Source organism: Notamacropus eugenii, chromosome 3, assembly GCF_028372415.1.
Source record: "Notamacropus eugenii isolate mMacEug1 chromosome 3, mMacEug1.pri_v2, whole genome shotgun sequence".
In the NCBI taxonomy this organism is placed as follows: Eukaryota; Metazoa; Chordata; class Mammalia; order Diprotodontia; family Macropodidae; genus Notamacropus; species Notamacropus eugenii.
Window position 1 is genome coordinate 239,613,399 of NC_092874.1, and position 23,784 is coordinate 239,637,182.

General features: G+C 40.2%; 1 protein-coding gene across 1 annotated transcript in view; it reads right to left on the reverse strand.

The window, feature by feature from the left end:
• Positions 1 to 23,784, reverse strand: part of PPM1H (protein phosphatase, Mg2+/Mn2+ dependent 1H) — a 311,176-nt gene that overhangs the window by 129,813 nt on the left and 157,579 nt on the right. The window contains exon 4 of the mRNA XM_072655253.1: positions 16,852 to 16,964. Coding sequence (XP_072511354.1) covers positions 16,852 to 16,964 — 113 coding nt within the window. The remainder of the gene's footprint in view (positions 1 to 16,851; positions 16,965 to 23,784) is intronic.

Sequence of the window (23,784 nt, forward strand, 5' to 3'; positions counted from 1 at the left end):
TATTCCCTAGTATACATGGCTGGGTCACGTCCCCCTGCACAGTTATCTGTGGGGTCTGGTTCTGCTCCCTGCTTCTGTTCTGACAGACCAAGGCAAGGCTCTGGTCACAGACTCTGATTACCACAGCAAGTGCTGGTTTCCCTAGAGTGAACACCTCTCACTTTGATGTATAGTCTGCACTGAAAGGACTGTTTTTATTTTGTTTCTTATCATTCTGTTGGGGGCCTTCTTCAGATATTTCCTAGAGTCTACATGGAAGAGTTATACTCGCCCTATGACCTTGCATGTTATCCATTTAAACAGAAATTCCTTCTCACCTCCTCTGGAATTTGTATTAGTCAGTCAACAGACATTTATCACATGCCTACTATGTGCCAGGCACTTACGCACTGAGGAAACAAAGGTACAAAAGACTGTCTCTGCTCTTCTGTAAGAAGCTTACAATGTAAAGGGGGAGACAAAACAAACAAATGTGTACAATGAGCTATGTAGAGGATAAAAAGGAAATAATTACAGAGGGAAGGCATTAGAATTAAGAGAGGCTGGGAAAAGTATCCCATGAAATTTTAACTGAAACTCAAAGGAAGCCACGGAAGACAACAGGCAAAGAGGAAGATGGAGAATGTTCCAGGCATGGGGGGTGAACAATGTCTTGTTCATGGAACAGCCAGGAGGCCAGTATCACTGGAATGAAGGGTACGTGTTAGGGAGTAAGGTATAAGAGGACAGGAAAGATAGGAGGGGATTGGCTATGAAAAGTTTTGAATGCCAAAGATAGCACTTTGCATTTTTTCCTGGAGGTGTTAGGAGTTCATAGAGTAGAGAGGCAACACTTCAGTGGCTTAATGGAGGATGACTGGGAGTAGAGAGAGACTTGAGGCAGTCAGACCTTCCTCCAGCAGGCTCTTCAATAGTCCGGGTGTGAGGTGACAAGAGTTCCACACTAGACTAACAGCAGCATCACAGCAGAGAAGGTGGTGCACTGGAGAGATGTTGCAAGGGTGAAATCAACAGGCCTTGGCAACGGTTTGCATGTAGGGGATAAGACAGAGTGAGGAAGCCAGGATGAGTCCTAGGTTGGGAGCCTGAGGGATGGGAGGATGATACTGTCCCCTACAGTAATAGGGAAGGAGGGAGCAGGGGGGAAAAATAACAAGTTCAGTTCTCAATATGTCTACTGACACCTCGTCTGAGATGTCTGAAAGGCAGCTGGAGATGGGAGACTGGAGGTCAGCAGAGAGGTTAGGGCAGGATAAAAATATTTGAAAATTGTCAGCATAGAGATGGTAATTAAATCCATGGCAGCTAATGAGATCACCAACTGAAGTAGGCAAATATTATCCAATTATATCAGTCCATCCAAATCATTGTTTATAAGGTCAGTCAGTAGGTACCAGGTCACTTTCCCTCTTTCTTTGATGAGTTCAACACCTGGCTCACCACCTTTCTTTCAACCTCTATCCCTATGCTAACCCTCATTGATTCAATATTGACCTCGATGGCCCAATATGACAGTTAATGTTCAGGATAAAATGGATGATGAGAGACATGGGATGCAGAATGAGTACTTGGAAGCTTCTGTAATAGTCTAGGTGAGAAGTGATAAATGGTTAGGATGTAGCAGTAGGAACTCAAAGGAAGGAATAGACTGGACAGACTTAATCTGCCATATTTCAGGGGCAGGAACCATGCTCAATTTGACAGATATATATTTTTGCTCCCATAATACCTACTACTACTAAACTGAAGTTAATTTTGGCCAGTTGAATCAAAGACCAAATGTGCAGTGCTAATGAGGCCATCTAATGAGGTTTAATTCTCACCTGGGCTAGTTAGGTCCACAGAACCACAATCTGTACCATCTAATCTGACCTGTCACCTAGCAATCACATACTAGTACTGTGGGTAGCTGAATGTAAACTACCACCATTACCACATGATGGTGCATGTCAATGTGAACATTCAACATACGTTAAACTCTATCAGTGGATGCTATTTTAACCTAGTTCTGCAGAACAAAATGAACTACATAAGCTTGAAAGCCATACTTCAGGATTATTCAAAACAACTAATTTCCATACAACAAAATAACACAGACAATTCCTTGAAATTTCTCATGTCAGTATTTCTGTACAGGTTACGTAGACATTATTATGTCTACCCAGGCAAACAAACTGTACCTGTTTTTAGCATTTCTTACTTTGATTCCAAAAAGAAACAATTTAAAATTCTGGCAATAATCAGAGTCAAATCTATTTGGGTGTAGGGATGTAGCACTTGGCATTTTTACTTCTTTTATAAACAAAATCCAATGCTGTATTTCATTCGGAGCTATGAGGACGTTAAGTATCATATCTCGGGGTCCAGACTGTATAATATCCAAAGCTGACAATACAAAATAGATCAAAGAGGATTAAGAGCCTAGGACGTACAGTGGATGGAGTGCTGGGCCTGGAGTCAGGAAGACTCATCCTCCTGAGTTCAAATCTGGCCTCAGACACTTACTAGCTGTATGACCCTGGGCAACCCTGTTTGTCTCAAGTTTCCTCATCTACCAAATGAGCTGGATCCAGGAAAACCCCAAATGGAGTCACAAAGAGTTGGACATGAATGAAAAATGACTGAAGAAAGGTGGCACAATGGGGAGAGTGCTGGACTTGGAGTCGGGAAGACCCGAGTTTCAATCCTGCCAATTCAGACTCTTACAATTGGTGTATGTGTGATCCTGATCAAGTAATTTTAAAAAAATCTCTCCCAGCCTCAGTGTCCTCATCTGGTAGATGAGAGAGTTGGAATCAGTGGGCTTCAAGGCCACTTAGATCTCTAAATCTATGATCCTCTGATCCCACAGAATAAATTTATACATCAACGATTCTTAGAGTTAGAATGGGTCTCCTTGGTCATCTAGTCAAATACCTACCTGTGGATTTCTTCCACAGCATCCTCAACCTGTAATTAAGTAATTCTCCTCTTGAAGACTTCTAGTGATAGGGAACTCACTATCTCCAGCTCATTCTACTTTAGGATGGCTTGGTTAAGAAGTTTTTCTATATAAAGAACACAGATCATCTCTATGACTTCCATACACTGCTTCTAGCTCTGTCCTTAGGGGGTCAAGGACAAGAAATTGAATCCTGTTTACCTGTTGATCCTAGGAACATGTGAAGATAAGCTGTCATGATGGCAGCTCCCTGCTTCCCCAGGTCTCTTCACCAGGCTACGTATTAACAGTTTTGACAACCAGTCCTTAAATGACATGGTCTTCTACTATCCAGATCATCTTCCTATGGATGTGCTCCAACAGACTGTTAATGCTTTTCTTAAATGATAATCCCCCCAACTGCAACCGAGACCCTGGATAACGTTCAGACCAGGGCCACAGTACTACAACCTTCCCTCCCCCTGTTATGGATAGGATGCTTCATTTAACGCAGCCTAACATGAGACTGCACCATTTCGTATCACAGGTGTCACAGCATGGTGGAAGGGATGATAAACTTTGAGCCAAGAGGGCCTGGTTTCAAATCCTGCTTCTGAGACTTACTGGCCGTGAGACGATGGGCAAATTGTTTAAACTCTCTGAGTCACAGTCCACCTATCTTTAAAAAAAATGGGAAGAATACTTACCGTATGCTATCTCAGAGGGCCGTTGTGGGTCCAAATAGGATAATATGTGCAAAGTGTTTTTTATAATAAGGACAAATAAAATGCAATTCATTATTATTAGAAGATATCTGCATGGGCTCAGATTGGGGATTCCTCTCTCTCACACACATGCATGCATGCAGGCACGTGTGCGCGCGCGCGCACACACACACACACACACACACAGTAGAATCTGAACTCCTAGCTTCCTCACTTCCAGTCTAGGACTCTGGGCCCAGCCCTTTATATAGTAGTATGCTGCAATGTCTCTACTTTTCATTGAAAAACCATAACTACAGATCTATCCTAGATCTGTAACACTAAGGCCAGTTTGAGATGTCTGGTTGATCATTCTGTTGCTTTGAAACTCATGCCACGAGCAGTAATACCACAGTCACTTTCTCTTCCAAAACCTTATGTTTTCAGATACACTTTATTTGATTCTCACAACTCCAATTTCTGCAAGAAACTCTCAATGCTGCATACAGCTTTCCCTCTGAGATTATCTCCATACATTATCCAATTATATCCTAGGGGCACATACTTGCTTGCATGGTGTCTTCCTTGAGTCAGAATGTAAGCAAACTCCTAGAGATCAAGGGCTGCTTTGGCCTTTAATTGTATCCCTGTAGCATTTAGCCCAGTGCCTGATATGCAACAGGTGCTTAATAAATGCACGTTGACTAGCCAAGCCTGCAAGGTTGATAGGGCAGGTATTATAACTTCCATTTTGGAGATAAGGAAAATAACACAAAGAATTAAAATGACTTGTCTAAGGCCAACAATGGACAGAGTCAGGTCGAGAATTCAGGTCTTCAGAATATACTAGAGAGACACAACACAGGCCTATTCAAGAACAGGTCTTTAATGTTCAGACTATAAATATGACCCACATACCTGAACTTCAATAGCAGAGCACTGCCGGCTTACTTTGGTTGTAAGCTATTTAGCTAATACCTACTTTCTTATTAACATCAATTGAATATGGTATTTCCTGAAGGGCGTTCTAAAAATAAAGACTTAGGTGTATTGTTGACGCGTTCTACTCCTCATTATTCTAACTGTGCGTCTCTGATGAAAACAGTCACAATATTGCTGTTGTCTTTAATTATTAACTGTCTTGGCCAATCTAGGCTGCAACTGGAAACAAATCTTCTATAACTAATGGTGACAATGAAAATTAAAATGACAGAGGGGAATTTAAAAAAAAAAAGTAATTCTGACATTAAACTTATCACTTCATCACCAACAAAGAAGAGAAAAATGACACACTAAAATAAACCACTCACAAGCCCAGAAAAGAAATATCCTTCTGGCTAATTAGCCAATATGGTCAGCCAGGTGGCACAGTTGATCGAGTGCTGGGCCTGGAGTCAGGAAGACTCAACTTCCTGAGTTCACCTCTGGCCTCAAACACTTATGAGCTCTGTGACTCTGGGCAAGTCACTTAACCCTGCTTGCCTTAGTTTCCTCATCTGTAAAATGAGCTGGAGAAGGAAATGGCCAACCACTCCAGAATCTTTGCTAAGAAAATCCCAAACAGGGTCACGAAGAATTGAACATGATGGAAAAATGACTGAGAAAAATTACCAGTGTCTATTTGCTATCTTCTATATGCCAGTCATATGAATCTTTTATTTAAATCTTCAAAGGTACATGACTTTTGTAGTACCATTTAACTCGCTTTATCTCTCACTGCATATATTTGTCCTTCTTCATATGGGAACCAGGGGTTGCATTTTGAAGTGCACTTTTCAGATAGTGATAATGGCTTGGTACTGATCCAGCCCTTCTTCCCTTCCTGGAATCATAGCAATGGAATTCATTGTATGATAGCTAGCATTTATTTATATAGCACTTTGAGGTTTGAAAAGCTTTGCTTTACAATCTCATTTGATCCTTACGACACCCCAAGGAGGCAGGTGCTATCATCCCCATTTTCTAGTTCTCAGCTGAGGCAAGTAGAGGTTAAGTGATTTGCCCGAACTTCTTCTTAAGTTTCTGAGGCTGGATTTGATCTCATGTCTTCCTGACTGCAGGTCCAGTGCTCTTTATCTACTGCAACACCTAGCTTCCTACGAATGCAATGAATGAAATAATCTCATCTCATCAGAAGATTATACTCTAATGGAGGAGGCAGTAAGTACACACATAAATATATTTGGAATAAATATAGTGTTACAAGGTAGTTTGAACAGGAGGCCATGAGGGAGAAACTGGGAAAGGATTCCCCTGGATGGTGGAGCTCCAGCCAAGGGTTCAACAAAGATATCTTCTACGAGGGTAAAAGTGCTTAGCTGATGTATATATTAAAGTTAATATTTTACTCTGAGTTGATTATTTGCTTTTGGTGATGTATGTATGTTAGAGTTAACTGAATTCAGAAAAACATTTTACTACTCAAGGTAGAACTTCCTACAATGAATATCCATTTAAGTTTTCTTAAAATATATTTATTTCACATGGAGCTCCAGATTTATTTCTAAGATGTATAGAAGTTAAACCTTTTTTCCCCCTATCTTATAGGGTTTTTTTTCATACATTGGAAAATGGTCTGGAGTTCTATACTGTATACACAAGATATGACGCACTTTACAAAAGCATTTGTTTTTCATGTTGGAAAACCCAATTTAATTCTTGCCTTCTGTTAAGTTTGATTCCAGATTTAGAATTCTAGGTTCATTTGGACCCTTTTAAGTCTTTACTCAAAATACTCCATGTAGAGAATGACTTGTTGTTCTTCCTTTGTTTCGGAAGAGGACAATGACCTCTTTTATTGTGCAAAGTGCTCAGGCTCATTCTCTCTTCCTGAGTCATCCAACTCCAGCCGCAGGAGAAAAGTCAAGATGACCCTCAGTGACCCGGTATACAGGGGACGCCCTTGGCATCTTCCAAGTCTGACTAAGCTCTAAATGTTCCACAGCACCAGCTTCCACTGCCTTCATGGTTGCTGGAACAAATTATTCTTATTCACCCATTCTGCCAGGGAAAATCTTGACATGCTTGGGATAGACATCCTCTTAGCTCACCAATGGGTTAGAAGCCTTCCAGTTACATCCAACTTGGTTTAGCCCCTTTGGCAGGATGATTTACTGATTTGTGGCCGCTGAGGATGCTACAGGTGAGAGCACCAAAGGTGGATGAGCAACCCTGAAAAGGGTTCAGCAAGCCCTCACACCAAAGGTGCTACACCTCCATGACACCCCATACAGCAGGGAGGAGAATTAAGAAGGAAGAGAGAGCTTGTATGAGGCTGGGAATGAGGCATTCCAGGCAGCAGTCCTATCTCTTCCATGATGTTGCTCTCACCCCCAACCTAACTTGAAAAATGCTACAAAACAACACTTGTTATCCTTAGCATTCAATATAAGCAGTGAGTTTGGGTCTTTAGCCTGCCTGATATTCTCCTTACAACATTATGCCAAGCTTTTGCAGTCATGGAATTATAACCTCTTGCTTCTATCTTTTCTATTTGTCTTAAAAAAAATCTGCTTTGGTCAATGAGTTCCCTATGAAGCTTTATCGCTTGCAAGACCCTTCTCTGCCTTTACTTCCAAATTAAGAGCTTTTAGACTTGTACTGTCAGAATACTGTTTTTCTGCACATCTCATCTCATTTGGGTTGATTTCCTTGGTAGAATCTTGGACTGCAGGATCTCACCCTCCTTTCTCTAAATTCTTTGAAGTCTGTTCTTCCAAAGCCTGGAATCCATGTCAGTCTATTGACCCAAGCTCTCCCCCCTCTTCATTTATCCTTAAGATGTTAGGGTTATTTGCTCCCCACATTTAATTTCTACATAAAAGTAGAGCATGGCATAGTGCACTGAAATTGGTGTCAGGAAGACTGAGTTCAAATTGGGCTTCAGATGCTTTGCGACCTTGGGCAAATCCATCAACCGCTACCAGTTTTCTTATCTGTGAACTGGGGATAAGAACTGCACGTGCCTTATATGTGCCTTGTGAAGATCAAATAAGATAATATTAGTAAAGCATTTTACAGAACTTTAAAGCACTATATCCATGTTTTGGTATTATTATTACTTCAGGAACCAGTTCTTTTTGATTAAAAGTGATCCAGACTAGCAGTTACCCTCACAGTTTAGCCTTGCATGTAATAGGTGCTTAATAAATGCTTAAGAATTAAATCTTTTTTTTTGTGCTGCTGAAAGATTAAATTACTTATTACTTAAAAGTAATTACTTAAAAGTGGGTTGAGGAAATACATGTTTCCAAAAAGCTACTATAAATTCAGTAACATTTTAATTCAGTTTTTATTTTCTTAATCACAACAGCATCTTAAAAAAAAAAAAATCTGACCTGTCACTTGCTTGGCGTGTGGAAACTCCCACCAAGGCAGAACGGCGCTCCTGCTCTACAATCATGGTCTTAAGAGAGTTGCCTGGGGGGGCTGTTGTGGTTCAGTTTCTGACTGCCATTTGGCATTTTCTTGGCAAAGATACTGGAATGATTTGCCCTTCCTTCTTCCAGTTCATCTTACAAATAAGGAAACCAGGGCAAACAGGGTGAGGTGATTTGCCCAGGGTCACTCAGCTAGTAAGTCTGAGGTCAGATTTGAACTGCCCTCTTCCGGACTCCAGGCTACGAGCTCTTTCCACAGAGCCATCCAGCTGCCCTTTCCTTACCTGGGGGCACTGAGCATGTCACTGGCTTGCCCTGGGTTACATAGCCAGGAATATCTGAATCCAGGTTTTCCTGATTCCGGGCTGGCTATCTTATCGACTTCATTATGCTAATTCTGTCTATATTGTAAAAACAGTACTAGATGTGTGAGACGCTGTGGGAACTACAGATGTATATTTGCTAATATATTATGCTGAGTCATGCTACATATGAGACTGACACTAAATGAAGAAAATGAGTCCTGGTGTGCATGTGGATCTGCAGTCCCTTTGCAATGACACAGATGTGGGGTAAGGAGACACAGCTACCTCCTCCACGTCGCAGGGGTTAGGGATGTGGCATGCCTCGCGATCTAGAATATCCACATAAACTTTTTTGGCCCTCCCTTCATACCACAGAAATCTGAATTATCACGGCATTAAAAGATAAAATATGTTTATGTTATACAATAATATACATATATTTTATGCAATTCTGAGTTTCTAAACCTTTTCTTTGTTGTCTGTTGGCCTTTCCGTGTCATCTGCAGCTTCTGCAAAATTCACCCAAAAGTCTCATATGCTGAAACCACAACGGGATGGGATAACTGGATACCTTTTTTTCCCCTCTATCTCTCATATACTGAGTTTGTTCTCTCTCACTCTGAATAAAAGACACGCTCTCCAGGTGCCATCCTAAAGCATGTTCTTTCCTTTCAACCTAATCAAACACAAAGTGTCACCCCTTTTAGGAAGCTCTTTTTAAAGAGCTGGATCAGGGTCAAAAAACATTAGAAAAATTCCTTTAGCTATTGCATTCCTACCTATCATCTGACATTGACATCCTTCCATCTATTGGTAAATAGCCACAGATGACATTTATTATGATGCCACTGTCACATCCTTCTCTTGGACTCATTTGGGCAGATGTGCCACCTCACATTATACCAATTTCCTACTTTGTTGGGATCAAGAACTACACCTCATCATTCCTTTGTCTCTCCCACAGTATTTCTGCTGTACATCACAGAGCACTGAGTAGACATTCAAAAAAAAGTGATAGAGTACCTACATCTCCTTTCCTCTCAGCCCCTGTAGATGAGTAAAAAGTATGGGATCCAAGATACAAAGAAAAGGGATTAGGAGAGGGAGAGGGAGAGAGAGAATGAGGGAAGAACAGAGGGAGGGAAAGAAAGAGATAGAGAAGAGAAGGGGAGAGGAGAGGTAGAAGGGAGAGGAGAGGAGAGCTTGGAGCCCCAAGCTTTTTAGAATGATGCTTTATTTTGGCCCCCTCCCTATTCCACATTTTATACCCATCTCACAAAGAGAGTGTATGTTAACCTTAAATTTAATTTGGTCAGTGAAAGCACATCAAGCATTCTGAACTCAGAGGAAGACCACTGTCAAATTAGGAGATATTGGAAAGGCAGGTCTTTTCCTGCTGGATCATTCTGTGAAGGGTTTGATAGATGAACAATTTCCTATAAACTAACAGTCTCTGGAAGGTCTAATATTAGACGATTATACAGAGAAATCCAAAATTTATCATAAACAATTCCTTGGGTTGGAAATATTTTTACAGAATGTCTCACTATTTTATTGGGTCAGAAAAAGGCAATGTCCTCAAAGAGATGCAATTATTCTTTGGTTTAAGCATCAATCAGTGAGTATTTATGAAATGCTTACTATACGCTAGGCACTGTGCTAAGTGCTGGAAGCGCCTGTGTGTACACGCACGCGCATGCACACGTGCACACACACACACACACACAGCAGATATCACTTCTGAACTCCCAGAGGTCATATTCTACTTGGGAAGATACAAAATGTATACTCTAACAGGAAAGACAAATTTTTATCTACCTATGTATCAATGCATCTATCTACAAAGTACATACAATAGAGATATAAGGTAATCTTAGAGGAAAAGGCACCAGCATCTGGGGAATGGAGGATTGGGAAGGGGTATGAGTGGTTAGGAGGGGAAAGACCAGGGAAAGTCTCCTACATAAGCAGTCTGTGGGAAGCCAGGGATTTGTGGAAGTGAAAGTGAGGAGGGAGGGCATTCCAGGTCCAGGACACAGCCAAAACAAAGGCACAGAGGAGGCAGATGGCGTGTCTTGGGTGAAGAAGGGCAGTATGGCTGGGCTAGAGAGTGAATGGAAGGGAAGGCTTCATGAAGGAGGAACTGCGTGAACTAGGCCTTATTTACCCCGAGTACCGTTGTCTTCATTCACGTGACTTGTCAGTTTATTGTCCTTTGAATTTATTTTCTTTACCTGAATGACTATTTAGGTCTTCCATGTTTATTTGAATTCTCCACGAAGGCAGATATGGAGGAAGGCATTCTGGCTATGGGACAGACAGCCAAGTGCCGTGACAAAACGATCCTCCACTCTCTTTTGAGGATAACACCGTTATGTTATGTTATGTTATTACTGCCCCTCTCCCTGTCTCCCTGGGGATTATAGAACTCCTGTATCATACACTTTTCCTTCTCCATTATCTGAAAAGATCTCCAAGTGCTAGGAATTGGAACTTTGATTAGTGACAGGGAAGAGACAGTAAGGTAGGAGGGAAAGTCAGTTGAAAGGGCAAGGAATCAATAATACACTCATTGATATGGAGAAAGAAAATCATGGATCAGGTTGGATGGAAAGACTAAAGAAAAAGAGAGAAGCTCCCCTATTCTAGAGTTTGAGAATCTGGCCTTTAGAAGCCCCACCTTTCTAAAAAAAAAAAAAAAAAAAAAGGTGGGAGATTTCCTGAACAATATGCCATTCAGAGAACAAGGAAGACTGCCTGAGGCCTAAGCATCTGGAGACGTGGGGGCACAAGAGTTTAAACCTTACCACCCTCCCCCCCCATTACAATGAGTTCTTCAGTCACTGCAGGGATGATGGAACCACAGGGTCACTATGAGTCTTGGAGAGACTACAGGAGAGTCACTGGAATATTGGGAGTGTTGCCCTACTGGCAATCCCAAAATCAATTTCCTCAAAGAGGACCTGCTTAGAGTACCTTATATATTCATATTATCTCATCTTGCCAGTCCTTATATCTTCTGAGTTTTTGGTAGAGTGAAATAAAAAATTAAGTAAACTAAAAGTGGTATCATCCAGAACACAAAAATTATCCTGCCACTTCCAAAGTATAAGAGAAATTACCTGAATGTTTTTTCATTTAAATGTTATAACAAACCTCCGACCACTTTTTTTTTTATTTTTGCTCCCAATCCCTTTAGGACAGTGTTTCTTAACCCTTTTTTGTGCCCTTCAGCAATCTGAGGAAGCTATGGACTCATTCTCAAAATAATATTTCTAAATGCATAAAGTAAAATATACAGCATTAGAAATTTCCAGGTAATTCCACTTCTAACAAAAAGGTCCCAGGCTGCCCCAGGTTAAGAAATCTTGTTCTTGGAGGTTGGTTCAGGTGAACCAGTCTAGAAATTGAAAGGGACTAGTTATGCTTTAAGCAGTTAAAGACTTATTTGTCTCACTGGAAAGTCTAGTCTTTTCCTGCTGGGTCATTTTGAAGGGTTCAATAGATGAATTTCTGTAAGTGAACAGACAGTCGCTGGAAGGTCCAACATTAGGAGACTCTTTTTAACTGGATGGCTTAGCTGGTTAAACAAGGTGCCAAGTTTAGAGGCCAGAATACCATACAGGACGGTTGCCTTAGTTAGTGATGCTGCATTCTGCCCCTACCCCCTCCATAAGCATCTTATAAATGACTACCACTGATTGCAAGGGAGACCAGAGTGGGCATAATAGATCAGTACATATTCAGCCCACTCCTGGAGAAAACCCCCAAAGTATTTTGCAATCGGTCAGTTGTTTGACAATGTGACAATTCATATAAGGTAAAAAAAGGGTTCCTGCCCACCAACAGCTTACAATCTAAGCATGTTTGATTGGAATAATCATAAAGACTCCAGGCCTACAATAATATCTTCTCTGACTTGGTAAAGCTGCCAACATGTAACATATAGCAGCTAGTTATCTGGCAGCAGAGAAGGACAAATGGTACATTAGTTTAATTAGGGCTCTGTTCACACATCTACTGCCAACTCAAATCATTTGTTTGAATTTTAAGCTCTCTTGCCTTCATTAGAGCCTGTCAGTAAGTGATAATGTGTACAAATTTCTAAAAGTATGCTTAAATCAGTGCACTTACCTTTCCTGGGTATTTTTGTATTCTAACACCCCTAATTTCAGCAAAAGTTCTTATACCTTTAAGCCATTAACTACCATTAACAACAGAGTTAATGGCTAAGTTAATTGCATTTTCCTTGTGATTCAAACCTACATGCCTACACATTGGCTCGGCTGCTTTTCAATCTGACCAAAAAACCACAAAGAACTTGTACCTGAGCTCATGAACATTTAAGATGATTCTTTATCCTTCCTTGATGAGCCCACCTCCCCGCCAAGGCCCTAGAATTATACTATGATCCTCAGTTTGAGTTCTGACTACATTATTGCTAGTGATTCTAATTTATATATATGGGACACTAGGCCCTGTTGCATTTGAGATTTTAACAAAAGGGGAAACTGAGGCAGATCTTATTTATTAGCTAGGGCATGCTACCTGTCAATAAATGGGTCAATGGCTTGGCTCCATGAATGTCAAAGACACCAAGCAAAAAGACAATTCCCCTTTTATATGTTTTGGGGAATACAGAACGAAGAACAGAGGAGAGCAGATAACAGAGCTGAGGTGCAGGGAACAACACGACTGTTTGAAAGTTTAGCAATGGGGGTTAGCAATGACCCCCTCCCCCACCCCCCTTTCTCTCATGAGGCGAAGAAGCGCTCATGGTCTGAATGCAGATGCAAGACAGTAAGTAGCTCAGACTTTTGGCCAGCAAACCAGACGTCCTTGAAGGAAGAAACTTGGTGGAGCAAAGAGATGAGGCCCAAACTCCCTTTCTGTTCACACACAGTCTCCAAAATCAGTTAAATTCCTTGAGTAAGGGAGCTAGTTTTGTAAATTTAATCCATTACAGGTCAGCTGAACTCTGAACTACATTCAGAGACAAAGAAGCATGACTTAAGTAGTTACAGGTCAAAAATGGTTAACAGGACAATATCAGTTACTTGTAAAGAGGATTAATGAGAAAATAATATAGGAGCAATTTTAATCTTCTCAGAATCCCTGTTTCCAAATCATAAATGGACTAAGAGTATATAGGAGACATGGTGAATGAATTTATTTATTTATTAAACACTTACCATGTACCAAGCACTGGGGATACAGATAGAAAATTAAATGAAGTCCCTACTTTGAAGGAAGTAAAAAAGTGTACAAAGCACACACACTCATGAAGTACAATAAAAGGCAGTATCATCTTGGAGTCAGAAGAGACTTCTCAATGACACTTACCAGTTCTGTGCCCATCAGCGAATCACTGAAATCCTTCTGAGTTGTGGTTCCCTCATTGACAAAATAGGCAGAAAGCATATGTGCCTCTCAGGATCCTCCTCTGACAATAAGATGAGGACAAATTTAAACTTAAATAAAGGTTTTTTAACCTTTTTTTTTTAATGTCACAGAAGCCCTCAGGCAGTTCATGGAAGTCAGATTGAGCCTTTCTCAGTTTCATGATTTTAAATATATAAAATAAAATACATGAGATTACAAACGAAATCAGTTGTACAGAAATATTTTTATGTGATAGGTCACATGGCTGGTATGAGCTCAGAGGAAGAATTTCAATCCAGTTCTTGCTAGCTCAGAGGCCAAGCTTGCTATCTGTGTTGTTTCTCATTAATTTTGCATAGATTAAGTGGTACCCTCTAAATGGATAACAGATGAACCAATGGTGCTATGTGAGTGCAGTGGAATTTTATGCAGCAGGAGATGTTAGATTCAAAGAAACTTGGGAAGATTTATATGAACTGATACAGAATGAAGAGAAGAGAATGAGGAGAATGAGTTAAACAGTAACATTTTTAAAGAAAAACAATTTCAAAAGACTTATGAACTACAATCAATATAATAACCAAGTGCCATTCCAGAGGATCAATGATGAAATATACTATTCACCTCCCAACAGAGTAGTAAAAAGGGCCTGACATGCAAGATGAGATACACATTTTTCCAACACAGCCATTGTGAGGATTCATTTTGCCTGACCATTTATATTAGTTAGAAGGATTTTGCTTTTCTTTCTTTTTAGTTTTTAAGGGAAAGAGGCACGAGGAAAGACCAGTACGTCATAAGAAAGGAAGGAAAAGAAGGAAGAAAGGAAAGAAAAGAAAGAAAGAGGGAAGGAAGGGAGGGAAAGAGGGAGCAAAGGAGGAAAGGAGGATCAAAGAAAGGAAGGAAGAAAAGAAGGAAAGGAGGGAGAAAGGAACGAAGGGCAGTCACTGTAACATTTTTTTTTAAGTGCACAGAATAAAATTAAAAAAGAAAATGCGCAGTAAGGAATAAAACTTTCAGGACTAAGTCAACTAACACAGGCTTGAACAGAATGTTTACGGTGAGCTGGTTTGCCCTGTGTGACTCATATATGTTGCCCTGAATCCAACCTATTCTGTCTTCTTGAGCTGCCATATTTTCCAGAAACAACGGACCCAGGGTGTGCAGGAGGCCCTGAACGTGTCAAGGATGACGCTCCGCACCTGCCATAATCTGTTGTCCGCAGTCCAAGCTGGACTCCCTCTGTGTCCTTCCGAGTCAAGACAAGCTTCAGTTGGTCTGTACTAGACTGAGCAGCTGCTTGTGCAGCTGGGGACCCATGGAGAGAAGCAGACCATTCTGTCTTCATGGTCTAGGACAGGAGTGGGGAACCTGTAGCCCTGAGACCATATGTGGCCCTCTAGGTCCTCAAGTGTGGCCCTCTGGCTGAATCCAAAGTTCATACAACACATCCCCTTAATAAAAGGATTTATTCTGTAAAACTCCTAGATTCTAGCAGTTTCAAAGGGAAAAGAACACCACTTTGGCCACCATCAGGCTCCTCCCCTTTCTACCTCTTTCCTTTGTTTTACTGTCATAAATACACAAGTTTCAGTTTGCATTGTTAACTCTCTGCTTTTGCTTAGGGTTCCACATGCATGCTCATTTCTCTTGTAATAAACCTAGTTTTTCATGGAAGTTTTGCAAAGTTGTGACTGATTTCCTGTTGACAACTTGCATGGTTATGGCAGCAGCAGACATGATTGCTGGGTAGATACGGACTTAGGGAAAACAGCACCCCAAATAATAGTGCACTGACATGAGAACGAAGGAGAAGACCAACGAATCGCTTCCAAAAAAGCCACTGCGACAAACAGCCACACCAATCCCAAAAACCCTGATCACAGAAATGGACCTGAGTCACCAACAAAAGTTTAGAACTACACTGGATGTTTACGAAAGATGCTGGTGAATATATAACACGTTTTAGAAGGCCATAAATCAAAAATGGTTACAATAAACATGTTTCATCATTTGAAGTGGTAAGCATTATTCACCTTTAAATTCACACATCACACAGAACGTCCATTCCCTTGTAACACTTAAATAAGCGGAAGGAGGAGAGGGGACAAACATTTATTAAGCGTCTACCACGTGCCAGACCCTGTGCTAAGTACTTTACAAATATCTCCTCTGATAAATGAAATTTCATTCTGTTTTTCTGTAGTATAAATGATTCACACTCTCCAAAGGGCTTTGTGAGTAGTGATAATAGTTCATAATAGCTAACATTTCTATAGTGATAATTCTGTGCCAGGCACCGTGCTAATATATATTATAACTATTATCTCATTTAATTCTCACAACCTTGGGAGGCAGGTGCTATTTTTATCCCCATTTTACAGATGAGGAAACTGAAGCAACCGGGGTTAAATGACTTGGTCAGGGTCACATGGTCAATAAAGCATATGAAGACAGATTTAAACATAGATCTTCCTGACTCCAGGCCCTGTGGTCTACCCACCACCCAACCCAACTGTCCCAGCGGGGCTGAGAAGAACAAGAAGGGACATACAAGGAAAAGTAGGAAGAAGGTCTGGGGAACTCAGGGACATGGTCCTTTGTACTCAATGAGGACAGCAAGGTTTTTCCACACAGATCATTTTAAAAAATCATCCAGAGAATCTTCTGTCTTACTTAACTTCACCTACACATGTGAAGACTTGTTTTGGTTATATCTCAGGTACTGTGGTTGAGAGAAAAGCTGACTGCAAGGCTTGTCCTGTCAATCAACAATCAATAAGCATTTATTGAACACCTGTGAAGACAAACATAGAGAAATCCCTGCCCTCAAAGAGCTTACATAGCAAAGAAGAAAGAACGTATGTATGTATGTACACACACACACGGATATGTAGAAGAAGAATAAAATAAACATAGCCAATTAATATTTATTTAGTGCCTACTATGTGCCAGGAACCATGCTAAGTGCTAGGGATACAAAGAAATGACCTTGAAGAGACTTATCTATAGGTTGATAAACCTTAGAAGTTATTTAATCCAACATCCTCATTTCAGGATAGGAACGTGAGCAAACAGTGAGGTTTGTTTTTTTTTTTTTAAGTACTAAATTATGAATAGTCACACGCATTTGGTGACACTAAAGCTGACAACATGCTTACCTGCTATCACCAGCATTGGCCACATACAGCTTTCCCAGGAGGCAGATGACCACGAGGGCCGTGCAGCCTCCAGATATATTATATGTGCTCCTCTCTCGCTCGATCTGCAGGTCCTGAAAAAGAGAAGCATCCCGTCAGCTCATCCTGCCAAATAAAGGCTCACCGGGGCTGCTCGGGGATCTCCCTGCATTTATCTCAAACATGAATGAGATCACTCGATGTCTTTAAAAATAATGATGAGAAACCTGACAAATAACGATGACAATATCCGTAGAGGGTTTTATGACTTGCAAACTGCCACATATATGGACATTCCAACATGCAAAGAAAAAAACAAGAGTGTTGCTTATCTGAATGTCTTTCAAAGGGATAAAAGAAAAACCTTTTTGGATGCTTTCCTAAACAAACAAAAAAATGAACATTAAGTATAAGGGTCAATTTTAAGTCCAGAGAAGGGATGAGAAAATTTACTTGCTGCCCGTCAGTGGAGAAATAAGGACTATTACATATGATAATAATAATGACAGCTGAATTTTATATAGTTTTAAGGTTTATGAAACATTCTACAAAAAACTCATTTGATCCTGGCGACAACTCTAGGAAATAGATGCTATTATTAGCTCCGTTTTACAGATGAGGAAACTGAGGCAGGCAGAGATAGTTTAAGTGACTTTTCCAGGAACACACAAGGCTATTGTCTGAGTCATATTCAAATTCAGGTCTTCTGGACTCCAGGTCCACTGCACTATCTTACGTACCACCCGTAGTTTTGTCATCTGTAAAGTGGGGATGATAATAGAACCCACCTCCTAAGATTGTTGTAAGGATCAAATGAGGTAACAATTATAAGCACTTAGCCCAGTGCCTGGAACAGAGTAACTACTCATATAAATGTTATCTATTATTATAGTTTCAAAATGCTAGAGGTGTTCTTAGGCAAAGTCACTGAGATAATCAGTTTTGCTTAACCACCTTATTTACTGTGTTTATATGTGTATATGTGCGAGTGTGCGCACATATACCCGCATACACCCACACGACACACACACATATGGGTTGGTAGGGTCATATCTGGAAATGGAATATAATGTCAAAACAAATGGCATCGCTAAAACTTATTTGGAAAAAAAAAAAGCACCTTACATTTACTCACCCCTCACATGATCCTAGCCCAAAGCTGAGAAACCCCAGATCAAAGGACAAAGTTTAAGATGCAGGAAAGGGGAAAGTAGGAATACATATAACTAGAAGTGAATAGGTTGACAGAAATGGACCCATAGCTCATCAACAGGAGGTTAGTTATTTTAAGGGCTAGACAGTCCATCTTACCTGATATGGAACAGGGCACCAAGAATGATGACGAGCCAAATGACTGGACTGGGGTATGTCTAATACTGACCAGCCCAAAGCCTAATGACTGAGTTCTTTTTTCACATGCCGAGTGGAAGTCACTAAAATAAACATATTCAATGTGACAAGGAACAAAACATTCAGGATGCGACACTCTAATTAATATATGCCCACTGGCTTGGATGTTACTTACTTTCCTACTACCCTGAAAGCACAGAGTGAGAAAGGTGACAAATTCCCAGAAGAATTCTCAACAGAATTCAATATCTCTATTAACAAAGGAGAATGCATTCTATTCATAATTAATCACCAGAACTTCATCATCGAAGGTAGAGAAAAAATGAGAGGGTCATATTCCATGATGCCCCGTAACAAAGAAAGGAGGTGAGAAGATACAGCAAGGGCAAAAATTTCCCTGAATATTAATGAAAACACCAAACTCAAGATACCAAAACTCAAAACACCAAAAGTCTCAGTGGCAGTTTGAAGCTTTAATAGCTGAACAGCTTAAATAGATTTAATAGCTTCAAATTGCAATAAATCTTTTGAGACAGTCTCTCTAATTTGGGAAAACAGAGATGGAATTCAAGGGGGGTTAGGGGAGACAGGAGAGAGGGATAATGGCCATTTTGGACTCCACTCCTTAGAATAGACCTACAGAGTAAAGATGCAGCACCCAGGACCAAATCTCCTGTGCCTTGACTTGGATTTCTTCAAGAAAAGAGAGGCCACAGTTGGAGAAAGCCTGTATGGTCCATTACTCTAGATGGGAAAAAAATCACTTCATCTCTCTGAGCCTATTTCCTCAACTGTAAAATAGAATATTAATAGCACTTATCTCACAGGGATGCTGCAAGGGTAAAATGAAATAATGCATGTAAAGCACCACAAACTCTGAAAAATCAAAACCCCAAGTGACCCAGAGGGCAGTGGGAAGATATATGAGGGATGTAAGCAGGATGCTGAATATTACTAAAGAATGATCTGCATGCCAGAAAGGGCACAAAAATTAGGATGCATATAAGAAATGCCAGATCCTTGAGGGCAGAGGCTGTTTTTGCCTTTCTTTGTATCTTCACTACTTAGTACAGTGCATAATAATATAGTTACGCAGCAAATGCTTAATAAATATTTATTGATGGATTGAAATGTTTGACTGGAAAGGAAGCTAGCTGGTCCAAGCACTTATAAAAAGGGATAACAGTAGAATAGAACGTGAGGTATACTGGTATCCACCACGTCCTAAGAGTTTGAACATGAGTTCAAGACATGGCATCTGTGAACGTAAAAAACCAAACCAAACCCTGATAATTAGATTTTAATGCCATTTGGTTTCATTTGTAATCTTATGCATTTTATTTTATGCACTCAAAAATGCATGTCCATGAGCCCCTTCAAAAGTTAATAATTGTCTGCTCTAGAGAAAGTCCCCCAGCATGTTAGACAGGCCCCATGTGGATGATTTAAGAAAGGCAAGATTTATGGGGAGAAGCGGGGAACAATGACAATCGGTGGATGGGTTACAGAGCTATACCTTAGGAAGGATTACCTACTTCAATGCAGTCATGAATCCATAGAAATTAGCTACCTGACCCACCCAAAGCACACAGCTAGTTCAGAAACACAGCCAGGACTCTGGACCAGAGTCTCCCATTACACCAGGCTACTCAGTCACAGAATACAATGAGTTCTTGAAATAGAGGAAGGGAAATGGAGAAAGGGAAGGAGGAGGGAAGGGGAAGTTATTCTACAAAGAAAGAGGATGGGGAAAAGACCAACGTTAAAGTATGCCTGCACAATGGTGGGCAGCAGTGAAAAATGCAGGGTTGCCACTGGGCACTCTCCTGTTTGCTACTTGACCCACAGTTACCAACCACCATCAGTCTGACTCTAATCTAATCTATCTGTGGCCTGAAGAAGTTTAGCCTATTTTAATTTTGGCCCCTACTCACTGCCATGTTGTGCACATCTACTTTAAAGCCTTCACAGTTTTCCATGGCTCATTCCAGTTTATCTTCAACTGGATGGGGTAAAGGTTTGAAGCTGGTGTAGGCAGTTTCTGTCATATGTCTACAAACCAAGCAGGTCAGTTTCACATCATTAGTGAAGGGAAGGAAGTGTAGATGGACGAATGAAAAGCATTTATTAAGTGCTCACTATACAAAAATAAAAGATAGATTCAAATAGGAACAGGGATATAGCAGAATACAGACACAAAAAGAAAAGACAGATGAAAAAAATCCTTGGCTTCATAAGTCAGGAGACCTAGTCCTGGCACTGCTATAACTAGCCATATGAACTTAGACCATTCACAACCTATATGGGCCTTGTTTTCTCAGATTCTGTAAAATAGAGAGATTGGACTAAATGATGTAATAAAAGGTGACATGAGGAGACTTTCTGTAAACTTGGAAATGCTGTGCAAACACTATCTATACCGTTCAACAAATAGTCTATAACATACCACTCTTCTCTAACATATTATTATTTAAAAACACAACAAGAACATGAGAAATTTTGTCTTAGGGGAGTTAGTTTCACAAGAAATCAATTAAATATATCGCTACACTGAAATGATCCAAGTCAAAGTCAAAACTGTACCACTTGAAACAAGGGTATTTCATTAAAATAATATATAAATTTCACAAATAGTTATCTACCCTAACTATTAGCAAATGCTCTCCTGCTTTATAATAACAGATACTGCTGGAGGTGTTGACCCTCTCTTTTCACCAATAGGATCAATATTTGTTAAATACTTAATAGTACGGATGAATGACAGCATTCATTAGATGCTTTGAATATGCATGCCTTCGCATATAATATGAGGATTTAAGTCTGAAAGCTGACAGTTTAAAGAAACAATATTCTCCCTCCCTCCTCTTTCGCCCAAACTTCCCCCCTCCCCGCCCAAGCCCACAAGGTCAATTACAAAACACTGCCCTCTATTAAAAAAAAATATCTTTCTGGAACCCTTCCAGACAATCAAATGTAGACATTATGGCAGGAGGTCTTATTCACCTCAGTTTGCATAACAAAAATGATCGGTCATATTATTGTTTAGCTGTTTTAGAAATCTGGTCTCAATGCTCAACCCAGCAACCTTCAGATTTAACTGGGGAATAGCAGTTCTCACTTTTAACTGGCAGGAAATTGACCGTTTATTAGCTTTGTCAGTTGACAATGTGCTATTATGTATGGGGTAGAACAGAGAGAAAGTCCTCAAAAAAACTGCCGTTATCACCCTTCATCCTTTATTAACTTTTTTTGAATGCCCATTTCTGCAATGGCTTTTCAGAAATACCAGCTCCGCATGATGACCAGTACCTTTCTGCATTTTGTTCAAATAACTTTTCTAATGCGTACCTGCACTCATTACTGCCATCCCTCACATACACATGCATGCACACACACACACACACACACACACACACACACACACACACACACACACACACATTTTAATTGCAAATAAGCTCCTAGGGATCATATTGACTAGGCACTGAAGGATATTTATTTTCACAAGCTATGTCTCCAGCCAGCTTCCCTTAAAGGAGAAAGGGAACCAGATAAAGGACTGACTGACACTAAAATATACTGTTCCATAGATTCTAAAATTGGGTCCAAGCAGAGTATGTTCTAAAAATAATTGCCTTTCTCTTAGCCTCTTCTCTTTAGAAGTCAAAATAGCATGTTTTCTTTCTACTTCCTATTCTTTAAATACATTTCAGATCATCAAATTCTTGAAGAGCTGAAAAGGGCTTCAAGAGTTATTTCTCTGTAGCAGAACACAAATTACTATATGAGCAATGAACATATTTGGAGATCAGTTTTAAATTTGCCAAACAAGAGATATCCTTTTAGTGAGCCACTCACTATCGAGAGGTTGCTACCCTTGTTTAAAAACAACAATAAAAAATACTGGACTCCAGGTTAAGAATTCCTGTCCTGAAATTTAGGGACAAGTCTCCCTTCTTCAGCTACAAAGATAAGCCCACTATGTGTAAGTTTAGGCTTACATTTCTTATGGCAAAAAAAAAAAAAAAAAAAAAATCAGATCACTGAGAAACCTTCTTTATGGCTCTGTGCTTTGAGGAAAATGTGAGCCACCACCCAAAACATAATTATATAATATTTATGCCAACAAACAAAAATCTATACATCACCACCATTCATTAACAGGAGCTATCCGGATACTGAAGATGACAGATTTCAGCTTGTCACCTGGGGAAAAGGCAGACCTTTTAAAGTAACTTTCCTCACATGGTCGGAAGGGAGCCTTTCTGCTCAAATATTATGCTTAATCTGAGTTTATCCACACATCAATGAAGAGGCAATTTACTATGCTCTGAATGTTTCGTTTTGTTCTGTTTTTGCTGGGAGGAGAGGAAAAGCAAAGAGGATGTGTATGTGTGTGCATGTGTGTGTGTGGTGTGGTGGAAGAAGGAGATTCGAAATAAACACACTGAACAAAAAAAAAACCATTCTGCCTGTGACAACTATAATTTAGTTTGAAATTCTCGGAGATAATACAATCTCAAGACCATCTTTTGTCTCCCACTAATTTCAGGTCATAAGAAGAAGCAATTGTGAACAAGAATGAGGGCAAGAACCCTTATCCTATAGTTCCAATTGGACCGAGGTGGGTTTAAGTACAAGGTGGTTTGCATTGCTAATAGTGTCTGTCACAAATAATAAGATTCTGCGCAGTTCCAAAGCAGAGGGTCCAATCCCATTTGTTCCAGAAGTAAATTTATCCGCAGGATGAATGGAAAAGCAGAATGGAAAGCAGTCAGCATTGCCCAATGAGGCCATCCACTGGCCAATGGCTGAATGGCAAGCATATTTTCCTATCAGAGTCACTCAGGCAATCACAACTTCTCCAGTCAAATTGGGTATGAAAAGCCTGCTTTCAAAAATTAAAAGCTTTGTGTTTTCCACCACAGCCAGACACTCTGATCCTTTGTTTGGGGGAAGAAAGGTAATTATAAAATGATTATTAATTAGTTTTGCATTCAACTTCCTGTCATTCAAAAATGCCTATTCAAAAAATACACCTCCCCTGTCAGGATGACCTGACGTATTATGATCTGGACATGAAAAATAACGAAGAAGCAAATGGCTCAGGTATGCTTAAGGTTGAAAATATTATCAAAGCACTGCTTCTCCTCTTTACTCCCAACCTATGTCCTAAACGCTTTAGGCTCGATTTTATGAATTTTATGTCAAAGATTCTGGCTTAAAAAAGACACACACACTCTCTCTCTCAGAGTGTTATTCTGTGGATGAAGCCACGACACAAGCTAGGTGACAAATGAAAAGGCCAATTTTAACTCTGACAGCCTGATATGGCAAAGGAATTTGCTTACACTGAGGAGTTTACTTAAGGCCCCGAACAATTTGCCACTTTTATCCTCCATTGAGGAGAGAAGTAAAAGGGGGCTGGGGGCAGAGGAAGTGAAGAAAAGGAAGGAGGAAGGTTTTCCTGCTTCTCTAGAGTTGACCCAATTCTCTGTTGTTCTGATGGAGGGAGAGGGAGCCCAGCAGAACTGTGATCTCTATCCTATGTGGTTAGATTGACAA